Consider the following 12,667-nt stretch of genomic DNA (forward strand, 5'->3'; position numbering starts at 1 on the left):
GATCCCAAGTAATAAAGAAACCAAAGAAAATATTAAAAGTCTTGAAAACTAATACAAAGCACAATAAAAGAGCCATATTTGCAAGGCTTATGCAGATGCAGGGGAAACAATATATGAATATTTTTTATATGAGAATTTCTCAGATAATCACACTAATGAGAAGGGTGATCAGCACAAAGAATAGTCAGAAAACAATGGAGAAAGTCAAAAAACACAATCTGGCTTGAAGTACTTCAGTCTGCAACCCTGCTCTTTTTACAGCAGTGAGCGTCTTAAAGCAGTCATCCAAAAATTAAAGCTAATGACTAGATTTGTATTCAAGTAAAACATTTCAGGTTAATTCATATGGTCCTTTAAACACAGTGGAATAAATCAGTGATAATTTAAATGACAAGACATATCAAATGAACTCTAAGAAAGTATCCAAATAGAAGATGACAATAGAATTTCTGAAGGGTCTCGTAGGCTGCTAATATCTCATGAAACAGTAGTACAAAGCAGAAATTAGTCCATTCTATGGCATCAGCTGGAAACTATTTCCAAGGCCATTGCATTTCACTTATCAGGCATGTCATAAATAAAACTTTTTCAAGACAGCTTTTATTTTTTACCTCTCAATTCACTTCTTTTAAAATGTTTATCCTGTTTCTTAAAATTTGCATTTATTTTAAGCTACTGCTGCACTGCAATTTTCCATAAGATTCAAAATATAGCAGGACTGTATTTTAACTCAGTAAAAATTGGTCTATGTTCTAAAGTCATAATGATACAGTTACCTTGCACCCTGCTTGTAGTACACATATAAAAATGCCGTATTATGCAGATGTGTAGTTTGTTAATCCTCATGTTCAAAAGTTACACTGAAGTATTTACAATAATTCAGTAGTTAGCAATTCCATCAGCTCTATATGCGGATGATAATTTTGGCATGTGCCTTACCCAAAAGCATAACAATGTCTTGTCAACAAGTAATGAGAACCCAAGTCATTTCTTCACTGAACATAATTGTAAACTGACCTGTGAGCTGGGAAACCCAGTATCCTAACTACATCCATATTCTTTCTCTATGACCGTTTATCTGAGGAGGAAAACATCTCCACTGATTTAAGATGAGAGGTATGCTTCCCCCTACTGGTCAATCATTGCAGCAAAGCAGAGGATAACTGCACAGTTTCCGCAGACTAACTCACTGAAATATGCTGTGATGGAAATGATGAAAATCAAGGTAAAGAAGGCAATTACAAAGGAAAAAAGAACATGTTTCTGGTCTTGCTGGCCATAGAAAAAAAGCAGGTACAATCATATCTTTAATATGATTGAGCAAAAAAGTATATAATATGCACTGTATTTCAAGATTCCTTTCACACGTATGGGAAAACTGTTAATCCAGAAAGACTGTGTGAATACAATCCAATAACTGCAGTTAGGTATGGTAACTGTGGGTCAATATAGTTGCCAGATTGAAGCAAGCAGATGATCAATTTTAAAATCCTATAAAGAGTTGCAACCTTATGAAATATCTTTATAGCACCCTACTTTTTATATCACATCCATATTTTCACTGGCTTTGTACATAGTTTCCTCCAAACACTGAGGAAGTATAAGAAAAAATATTCAGTATACATAAGTATTGTTTTGCATGAAACTTTGTCAAAAAGTCACATTTTGTCAATACCTTGCTGCTTGTGGCGATCATAAATCTGAAGCCCAAATAAAGGAGGTCTCTCACTTCTTAACAGTGTTACATTCCTCCTCGTCAGATCCAATTGAAAAATAGAGCCATTCATGTAATCTGTCCAAAAAATATAATTTCCATGATGTGATAGCCCAAAAGGATGATTCAGCTCCTTTCCATTGTAGACTACCTGTAATTAAATAACATGAACTGAATACAGAATTAAAATATTTTAGTATGCATGTCAAAGTTGGGGAAAAAAAGACAGAGAGCTCAGAAATGAGCAAATCTGTCCACACATATAAAGATTTCATTCATAACATAGAGCACAAAGTCTGATTCCAAATGACTCAATGTCCCAATATTCCAAATATCAGAGGTGTAGCCGTATTAGTCTGGATCTGCAAAAGCGACAAGGAGTCCTGTAGCACCTTATAGACTAACATATGAATGAGAACATAAGCTTTCATGGGCAAAGACCCACTTCATCAGATGCATGCGGTGGAAATTTCCAGAGGCAGGTATAAATATGCAGGCTAGAGATAACAAGGTTAATTCAGTCAGGGAGAGTGAGGCCCACTTCTAGCAGCTGATGTGGAGGTGTGAACACCAAGAGAAGAGAAACTGCTTTTGTACTTGGCTAGCCATTCACAGTCTTTGTTTAATCCTAAACTGATGGTGTCAAATTTGCAGATGAACTAGAGTTCAACTGCCTCTGGAAATTTCCACCGCATGCATCTGACAAAGTGGGTCTTTGCCCATGAAAGCTTATGCTCCAATGCATCTGTTAGTCTATAAGGTGCCACAGGACTCCTTGTCACTTTTGCAATATTCCAAATGTTTTTCAAACAATTTAATCCACTCTAAATAAGAGTCCCTAGTCTTACAATGCACATATATATGCTTTTTTGTCTTAAGGTTCTTCTGGGTGGACTTTTATTGGTTATATGGACTTTACTGGTTTATCACTTGGCTATTTAACTTTTCCCCATGACCTACTGTCATTACTCACTATTGCTAAACAGAAGTGAATCATTGAAGTTGGAGGAGATTACACATCATGGTCCGTGAAATAAGGCTACCTTTTAAATTAAATGCAACTTCCATGAATACCTGCAACTTGCCTTGTCATTGGAGTTATGTGTAACATTCTATCTCCATTACCGAGTCTGTACAGTTGCTCTAAAAACCTACTCCAGTCTTAGGTCAGTCTTGGTGACAAACACAGCTCTTCACATAAGAAAGACTGTCTCACAAAGAAGCAGTTTAAACACTTGTTTTTTCCCCATGTAAAGTTGTGATGATAATGGGAAAAAAGTATTTTGATTTAAATTTCTGCAAAAAATTTTTACTTATGGCAGAAATTCTAATAAAATGTATGGCCAAACCCCAATTTTTTTTATGTTAATACCTCCACAGTGCCTCATGATAATCATAGCTGGGCTTCCTCAAGCTCCCTTTCTCCATCCCGGGACATTTTCCGTGATGCATCACTGCCTACCATCTTGAAGAAGGAAAGCAGTGCATCATGGAAGTACTTGGCCATCCTGCATCATAGAAAAAGTTAATAGAAATCTGGGCAGACTGACCAATAGAAAAGACTGGAGAGAGAAGCCATTTAAATGACAATTCTCATGTGCAGGATTTCCAGGTAAAAATATTTTGATTTTCAGGAATTCATTTTTACAACAAAAAAAAAAACTTTTTTTTTTTTAACAAAAAAGCAGTTTCAACAGATAACTTTTAACCATCTCTACTGGAGAATCTATGTAATCTTCTTTAACAACTATAATTTCCCACTGTTCTGACACACAAAGAAACTTGTAACTCTGCTAAATATACACTTCCTCTAATTCTAAATTTGATCAATAATCTGTCATATTTAACAGTAAAATACTTAATACCAGAAACAAAAGTAAGTGTATCTGGTAACTAACAATGGAAATTTAAGAACCAAACATTTCACCCAACTCTCTTGATTATATCAATATCACTTTTAACAAGAGTAAGAGAGATTTTTGAATGCAGCCAAGCTATGCTTAGAACAAGGCCTGCAGAGGGAGATTCTGCTTTCTGTTCTCCCAAAGTAGGTATTGAGAAGAAGACAAATAAGGCCTCAGTAAAAGTTAGAGCAACCACAAGGGTAATCCAACTCATATTAGCTGCAATGGCTTACTACTAGCTTTTTTCTTAACCTGGGATTGTTAGGATGGAAGGCTATACCTTGCTTTTCCGACCCCCAACATGTCTTTTATGCTGGACCAGGCATGGGAGCGAGAAAAAGCAGAAAAGAGCATACTCCACCTCTGCTGTTGGAGGAAGTCATCAAAGCTGACATGGCATATAGGACAGAGCTGAAGCAAATTATCCACACAAATGTTTTAGAAAGTTGACTGAAAAGGCATCACATAAGCAACACAATGAGGTTGTGCAGGAGGGCGCACCAATGGAGCAATGGAATACAAGTTAATCCCTGCAACTGGGGATATTGATCTGTATATTGATCCCATGTAGGTTACCATGTAGGGTGGAATCAGCACGGGCAGTACAGAAATCACAGTATCTGTGATTGTATGGATACTGTGGCTCTCATAATCTGCTAAAAGGTGCAAAAGAGCTATGTGTTCTATTCCAATCCATAGTCTGAAGCAGTGGCTGTAGCGGGGAATACCCCTACCCAAGTTTTATGGGTTGAATTTAAATTCTTCATTCTTGATCTCCACACCATATCAAAAAGTTATGTATCACCATAAACTGTTAGGCTTTGGAACAGTTTTCCACAAGTGCATGATATTCTCTTGACCATTTAGTTACTTACACTTCCTCCACCAGAAGCTAAAATAACGAAGTACTGATTGTGTCTCCCAACTAGCAAGAAAATGGAAATAGTCGAATTAACAATAATAATACAGAAAAGGGAGAAGTGCTCAATAAATATTCCTGTTCTACATTCTGGGAGAAAACAGATGATTGAGTTTTAGAATAGGGTGTTGCTAAAACACTTGCCATTCCACTAGTATCTCTCAAGTACACTACAGAAAAGCTACTAAAATTAGACATTTTTAAGTCAATAGGTCTTGCAATGGTTGTTTAAGGAGCTTGCTGATCTGTTTCTTTAGATTTTTAGTAAGTCTTGGAGGACTGTGGAAGTCAGAGACTTGAAAAAAATCAAATGTTGTGCTAGCTTTTAAAAAGGATAGGCAGGGTAAAGTAGGTAATTACAGGCTTGCCAGCCTGATATTGAATCCTGGAAAGATAATAGAGTGACTGATAAGAGACTCAATAAATAAAGAACTAATAATTAATGTAAATTAACATACATTTATGGAAATAGATCCTGTCAAACTAATTTGATTTTTATGATTTGATTACAAGATTGCATGTGATTATCATGCTAAGACATCTGATTTGGCACCATGTACCGTTTTGATTAAAAATCTAGAATGGTGTAAAATTAACATGGAACACGTTATATGGATTAAAAACTGGTTAACTGATAGGTCTCAAAATGTAACTTTAAATGGAGATGCATCATCAAGCCGGTCTGAAAATTGAAACTAGATAAATTCAGAAGGGGAAATAAGGTATGAATGATGTGGTGAGAGTAATTAGCCACAGGAACAATTTAGCCTGATGGATTCTCAAGAGTTGCCTATCAAGACTGTTTTTTTCTAAAAGATCTGCTCTTGGAAGATTTTTTGGGAAGTTCTATAGTCTGTGCTGCACAAGAGGTCAGACTATCTGATTAGTAGGTGTCTCCTGCGTATTACAACACAGTCTCAAACACTGAGCCTCTCAGTCTATGGAAAGCTGTTTTACCAGGTGAGTCAAATAGAAGGCTCCCACTGGCAAATCCAGAAGAAGCTGTGTTAAATTTGTCTCTATTGGAAGTCTCTCTGTAGCCTGGGGGCTCAATCGCAGCATAGTTCACTGCTACATGGGAAAACTGGATTTTTAAAAAAAGATACCTTTGTATCACTACTTCTGAAGCTAATTAAAATGCCATGCCATGTTCCCTTATAGCAGAGTCTCAACCACACAGTTTTCAATGCAGCTTTTCTCAGGCATCCCACAGGGTCTACTTACAGCAGCCTTGCAGGAGTGGAAGGGGAAAAAAACTTTGAAAAATATTTTTAACAACACAATATGATTTAGTGAAAGGGGAAGCCTATGGACAAAACAGCAGCATATTTCTTTTACCTTTCTGTCAGTTCCATTCAAAAATATTCTTTCAATGTGATCATAATAGGCATCACACCAGTACAATACATTTGTATGATAGTCCAGAGTTAAACCATTTGGCCACAGCATCTTTGATGTCACAAAAATCTGCCTGCTGTAGCCATCCATCCAAGCCTTCTCGATTCTTCCCACACTGTCATCTATTTCATCTTCCTCCCAGTCTGTCCAATACATCCAGCTATGAAATTATAAATAAAAGCATTCAGATATCATTTCAAACACCTGATTTATATTTTAGAAGGCCTTCAACAAAAAGTTTGTAACTTCATACAATGACTATAGTTTGTTTTAGGTTTTTTGCGTGAATAACACCTGCTGATTCCTTCATATGAATAGTAGCATTTGCAACAAAAAAAAAATCCATTTGGTTCAGTACCATTAAAATATTATTATATACACACACAGAATATAATCAATTATGTGATTAAAAGTGAGATTACTGATACGAGAAGTCATAATACCATTAATGAGCTGCTACAGACTTTATTTAATCTCAGCAATTATGATTTTTTTTAAACCAGGAATTGGATTGACTTTGTTCTGAAGGGCAGAGCTGTACAGAGATTGTTTGGCCAAGTCTAAATTGTCTTCTTGATGCAAATCACCTGCTTTTCTGTATTGCTGTTTAACACTATTGAAATCCCACTTCGGATGAGTTAACTTTACACAAGTTTAATAATTTAAGGTTAAGTGACCTTGAAGTGTTGAATCCCACTTCTTTCTCATATTAAAAGCAGATGACTGTCTTAAAACAATATGGTGAGTGATTTACACATTATATTTTTTTAAAGAAATAGAAAATGTAGGCTGTTATTGCTGAGTTGTATTCAAAACTAAGTTTCCATCATTTGTACACTTACTGCTGAATTCATCTGCTCTGCAGAAGTCACTAGTTAAATTTCCTATTTTTATTTATGATATTTGTAGGCCATATTTATTTTTCACTTGAATTTTCTTCATCACTTTCTTGGAATACAAGGGCTTGTGTACATTTCTTTAGTCATCTAATATACTTTTCCAATAGCAGAGGCACAAAATATGGTGTATTAATAATCCTTTATTTCCACAGTTAACACAACTCTTTCAACCAAACACTTTTTACTTTTATGAAATAGCATATAGCATATTATTTTCAAACAGTATTTTAGAGTTTTCATTTATATATGTTTTGTTTTAAAACATAGAAAAATATTATCACAGCCTTCTTAATTATTGACTCAACAAATTAGGTTATTTTTGTATGTTGTAAACATTTTCAGTATTACAATATGGACTTGATCTGACAAATTGTTTATCACCCTGAATAGAGGAATTCACTTAGAATCATAGAATAATAGAACTGGAAGGGACCTCGAGAAATCATCAAATCCAGTCCCCCGCCTTCATGGCAGGACCAAGCACTGTCTAGATCATCCCTGATAGATGTCTGTCCAACCTGCTCTTGAATATCTCCAGTGATGGAGATTCCATAACATTCCTAGGCACTTTATTCCTGTGTGTAACCACCGTAACTGTTAGAAAGTTTTCCCTAATGTCTAATCTAAACATCCCTTGCTGCACTTTAAGCCCATTGCTTCTTGTCCTACCATCAGAGGCCAAGGAGAACAATTTTTTCCCTACTCCTTGTAATACCCTTTTAGATACTTGAAAACATCTATTGTGTCCTTTTCTCAGTCTTTTTCTAATATTTGTTGTTGTTCTTCTCTGGACCTTCTCCACTTTCTCTATATCTTTCTTAAAATGTGGTGCCAGAACTGCACACAATACTCCAACTGAGGCAACTGAGTACAGAATAGAGCAGAAGAATTACTTCTCGTGTCTTGTTTTCAACACTCCCTTTAATGCATTCCAGAATCGTGTTTACTTTTTTTTCCAACAGTGTCACACTGTTGACTCATATTTAGCTTGTAGATTTCTATGACCTCTAGATCCCTTTCTGCAGTCCTCCTTCCTAGACAGTCATTTCCCATGCTGTATGTGTGAAACTGACTGTTCCTTTCTAAGTGGAGTACTTTGCATTTGCCCTTATTAAACTTCGCCCTTATTAAACTTACCTCAGACCATTTCTGCACTTACTCATACGCTTAACTTTATCCACATGAGTAGTTTTAATTTCAGTGGGACTTTAAGTGAAGCACTCACTTAAGTGTTTTGCTATGCAGGAATCACGGTGCTCGTCAGTCTGCAGTACCGTGACTTATATCTGCAATTTATTACTGGAACACAAATTTGGCAAACTAGAAACAATAAAAATAAAGGAAAAATGAAACCCTGTTTCTTCGGAGGGAAAAAAGAGGCACCATGTACATTTCTTGAGACTTCTTGAGCTTTGAAATCCACTAATGTGAAACTAGCCCAACAAAAGTAGATACATATGAAACTATGTTTTATAAAGTGGCTGCAATTAAAATGTGAACATTTGCCAAAATATAGCAAATAGATCCTACAAGATAGGACCACAGTGGCATAGCAAGGCGGGGCAGAGGGGGCTGTTGTACCCCCCAGCACCACAGTAGGTTGAGCAGAGGGAGAATTGTCATGGCCATGGCCACGGTCACGTCATACCCACCCATGCTGTTGTCCCTGCGCTCACCCTTGTGTAGTACCTGGGGGCAACAGCCTTCTCCCTTGCTATGCCACTGTAGGACTGATAGCACCACCTGTTTTTGAGGCTGCTTGACATTTCTCATTGCAAGACCCTGTTTTTAATTGTAATTTCAACACGTCAAATATTAACAATTTGGACCATTTCCTATCCTGAGTGTCTGTCTCATGTTGACTGTTTTGGGAAAATTTCTGCCATGAATCCAGCTATTTCTCAGGAAAAAGGTTAGGGGAAAGTCCATTTGGCTCATGTTAAAAAAATTCTGTCAATCTTTTTTCTGAAAATCTCAATTGTTCCCCTGCTTTTAAATAGAATCTTGAAATTTAGCAAGGTGCAGCCTTTGTGTCAGGCATGAGCTATTTTCTGTCCCCATGAAAATCCACCCAAATTTGACCTAACTATGCCTTTAAAACTTGGAAATCATATATGCTCAGGAAAGAGCAAGTAAGTTGCCTGAAATTTCTGCCTGCATTGTGTACGCTCTATGCCAGGGCTGAGCAAGAGTTTCCCTGAAATGACAACTTTGGGCTGCTATGGAACATGCAGAACCTGTACATCTAAAGTGAGAGCAAAGAGACTGTTTCTCATGTGCTCTGTATGCCACTCACACACCATTGGTCCCAGGCAGACAGGAGGAGGAGGCTGCCTGAGCTGCAGGCACATGATAAAAAAGCTTGACCTGAGTGGTTGACAGAGGAAGGGTAAGATTAAAGAGTCTCAGAATAGACTGAGACAGAAAACAAGTGGCATGAAAGCAACGGATGATAGATCTGATGAGGAACGGGGTGAGGCGAGAGAATCAAGGTTGGCTGAGCAAAGAAGCTGGGAGGTAACACACTGAGATTGGGTGAGGAGCCCAGGGATGGATTTTGGATGAGTAAGTTTGTGGTGATAAAGAATGTAAATGGAGTGCTGGATGCAACTAGAGGTCAGGGTTGGAGCAACAGATTGGATGAGGAATCAGGAGGGGGAGAACTGGGAATGGATGAGCAAGGAAACTGGGACTGGAACATGGAGACTAGAACTTTGGAGAGGCGAGTCTAGAATTTGCTGAAGAAAGAAACTGGGATCAGGATGAGAGGTTTGAAAAGTGGAGAGTAGGACCAGTTAATTGAAAATAATGGGATTAGGATTAACGGGGGTCGGGAGAGGAAGGGGAACAAGACTGGAAAAGGGACAGCAGGGGGTCACACTTCTTGGAATATACAGAAAATTCTGTGCTCATGCCTCCAATTCCTGGAGTGGAATTCAAGATTCCGGTGTCTCATCATTATTCTGCTGTCAGCAAATCTCTGTGAAACCCACTGGCAAGTAAGAGAAGTCTGAATGGTGACTCTAAAGGTCCAGCTCCATTGATGAACTATGTAGGTACAAAAAGATATCACGTGATAGAATTTTTGATTTTTTTAAGCACTTGGATGTTTCTTTCTCTCTCACACAGAGGCTATGTCTAGACTGCAAGCCTCTTTCGAAAGAGAGCGTCTAGACTGCACGCGGAACTTTCGAAAGAGCAAGCCGCTTTTTCGAAAGAAAGCACCCAGTGAGTCTGGATGCTCTCTTTTGAAGAAGCCCTATTTACATTCAAGAACGCCTTCTTTCGAAAGAAGCACTTTCGAAAGAAGGCGTTCTTCCTCGTGAAATGAGGTTTACCGCCGTCGAAAGAAAAGCCGCGTTCTTTCGATTTAATTTCGAAAGAACGCGGCTGCAGTCTAGACGCAGGTGAAGTTTTTTCGGAAAAAGGCTACTTTTCCCGAAAAAACCCCTGAGTTTGGACACAGCCAGAGAGAGAGAGAGAGAGAGAGGAAAGAAGAAAAGTTAACCAAGCACTGAAATTAGAAAATGTCAGACTTGAGGTTGCCTGTTGCATATGCATCATGATCCAGTCTCTAATTACACAATCAAATACTACAGTGCAAAGGATGGACCTATCCTGGAAATATACTCAGATTTCAACAGCAAAGGATGTTGTGGCCTGTCAGACAACTCTTTCATTTGCTGCGGAAGTTAGAAGGGGTGCAGTGAATGATGCAAGGTGTTGAAGGAAGAGAAAGGATGATCTCTCAGTTAATGCTGTTCAGTACTGACCAGAACTCCATTCTATCCCTCCCTCAGTAATAGAATTTCTGCCTGATGCTAAGAAAGTCACTCGAAGCAAACTTTTTCCCTATCCTTCTCATTTTGTCAGTGCCTGCCTGGGGTCCTATTTAAAAATGTGCTGGGCACTCATAGCAGCAACTGAAGTCAATGTGCTTTGAACAAATAAAATATTCTAATATGCTAAGTATTGTGAAAAATCAGGTTCTAGGTCAGTGGTGGGCAACTTGCAGCCCATAGGGGTTTTCTGTGTGGCCCATGAGACATTTTGTTTACTGTTACCTATGTACAGGGTTGCCAGATTCTCCAGGTTTTCACCCACATAATTTTTTTTCTTATTGGAATTACAAAAGTGACATGCATTTAAAGTAAGGACACATGAAGTGAGATGTGTACTGATTGCATGCAACATTGTGAGAACATGGGCTTCCTCTGCATCCAGAGTGATGCTATGGTTCAGTCATCTCACACTTCAAATTCTACCTACACAAGTATGGTTAGTAAAACTATCCTATCTCAGGAAATTATCTTGCTTAGGACAATCTTGTAGCCCAATGAGATGAAGGGGGACCACTCAGGTGGTCCAAACATTAGTCTATGTTGCCCCCCCATTGTTCTAGGTCTTTCATATTGGGCACCCAAAATTAGTGGATGCTTTTAATATTAATCGCTCTGTGCATCAGTTAACAATTGGCAAAATGGGGATAATAATATAATATTCTCAGAGATGTATAGTGCAAATAAATTGATTTATGTTTATTAAGTATTCAAATACGAAAGTGAAGAGCACCACAGAAATATCCTTGAGGAAATTAATATGTTTGTCTTTACAGCAGGTTTTGTATAACATGCAGTAGATAAAGTAGGGGGACACACAAACAAGGAGAAAGTAAGAGTTGCTCAATTACTGATCACTGTCTGCTGAATGAGAAGGGTCTTGCTGAAGAAATAGTATGTGATTATGCAAATAAAGACTACATCATAATACATAAATTTTAAGTGCTTAACATTACAATCTTAATAAGGTTCTTTGAACATAATTTTAATTGTATATAATTACAAGAGAAATTGTGGCATCCAAAGTATCATAATGTGGTAGTCATTGCCAAATGTAATTTCTTTCAATAAGAACTATTGAATATAGGCAAGAAAATTAGCATAGTGGTGGTATTTCTTTGTATTTATACAAAGCACATACAAAGCAGAAAACACCTATATTTTAAAGAGGAAAGCCTAAGAATTTTAGTTCTTTTAAGTCACAACATTACCAGCAGGGTTATGAAGTGTTTAATTAACAAGTATTTTTATCAAACATTTTTAGCATCTTCTAGATTACATTAAATATTTTAAATGGGTCTTTTGTCTTCTGTTTGACCATTTTATTCAACACATGGATAAATATTGATGTATTTTATGTTCATATCACAAATTGATAAGAAACTAATTGAAAAATCTGTCATTGTTTACATATGATAATTTTAATTGCTTTAAAAAATGTCAGAAATAAGCATCCATTTTCTTGCATCTTTGCTATCTCTTTCAGCTCACAGTACAAAAGGATGTTTTTATGGCTTTAATTTAATGCTAAGAACAAAACCAAATTCAATGCCTTGGGCTTATACTCTTTATTACAAATCTGACTGGAACCACATTCAGTTTCAATATAGAAGCCGTGAAACCTGTACATTGGCTTCCTAGGACTAAAAAAACAACTTACTATTCAATAAATCAATGTAGTCGGCAAACATTTATATGACTTATTAAAAAGCAATTACTTTTTTATTTTAATTTTATGCTTCTGCTTTTTGTAGCTATCTCCCATCATATGACAATAAATGCCCAAAGTAAATGACATTTGTATTAACATGTGTTTTAATTGAACATCAAAATACAGTTATAGCTTCTGCAATGCTTATCTCTAGTCTAATATTCTGAAGATAATTAAAATGCCATAATAAGCCTTATCCCTGAGGAACAACATTTATGAAGGAGTATAACCATGAAAGTGTGTGTTATTTTATTAGAAAAGTTCACTCCAAAATATCCTTTTC

General features: G+C 37.0%; 1 protein-coding gene across 1 annotated transcript in view; it reads right to left on the minus strand.

Moving 5' to 3' along the window:
- LRP1B (LDL receptor related protein 1B) overlaps window positions 1-12,667 on the minus strand; it is a 1,362,068-nt gene that overhangs the window by 574,983 nt on the left and 774,418 nt on the right. Inside the window, exons 13-14 of the mRNA XM_089779714.1 lie at window positions 5,876-6,095; window positions 1,676-1,865 (exon numbers count right to left, since the gene is read on the minus strand). Of these exons, the coding sequence (XP_089635840.1) occupies window positions 1,676-1,865; window positions 5,876-6,095 (410 nt within the window). The remainder of the gene's footprint in view (window positions 1-1,675; window positions 1,866-5,875; window positions 6,096-12,667) is intronic.

Source organism: Pelodiscus sinensis, chromosome 7 (genome assembly GCF_052426305.1).
Source record: "Pelodiscus sinensis isolate ZL-2025 chromosome 7, ASM5242630v1, whole genome shotgun sequence".
Lineage (NCBI taxonomy): Eukaryota > Metazoa > Chordata > Testudines > Trionychidae > Pelodiscus > Pelodiscus sinensis.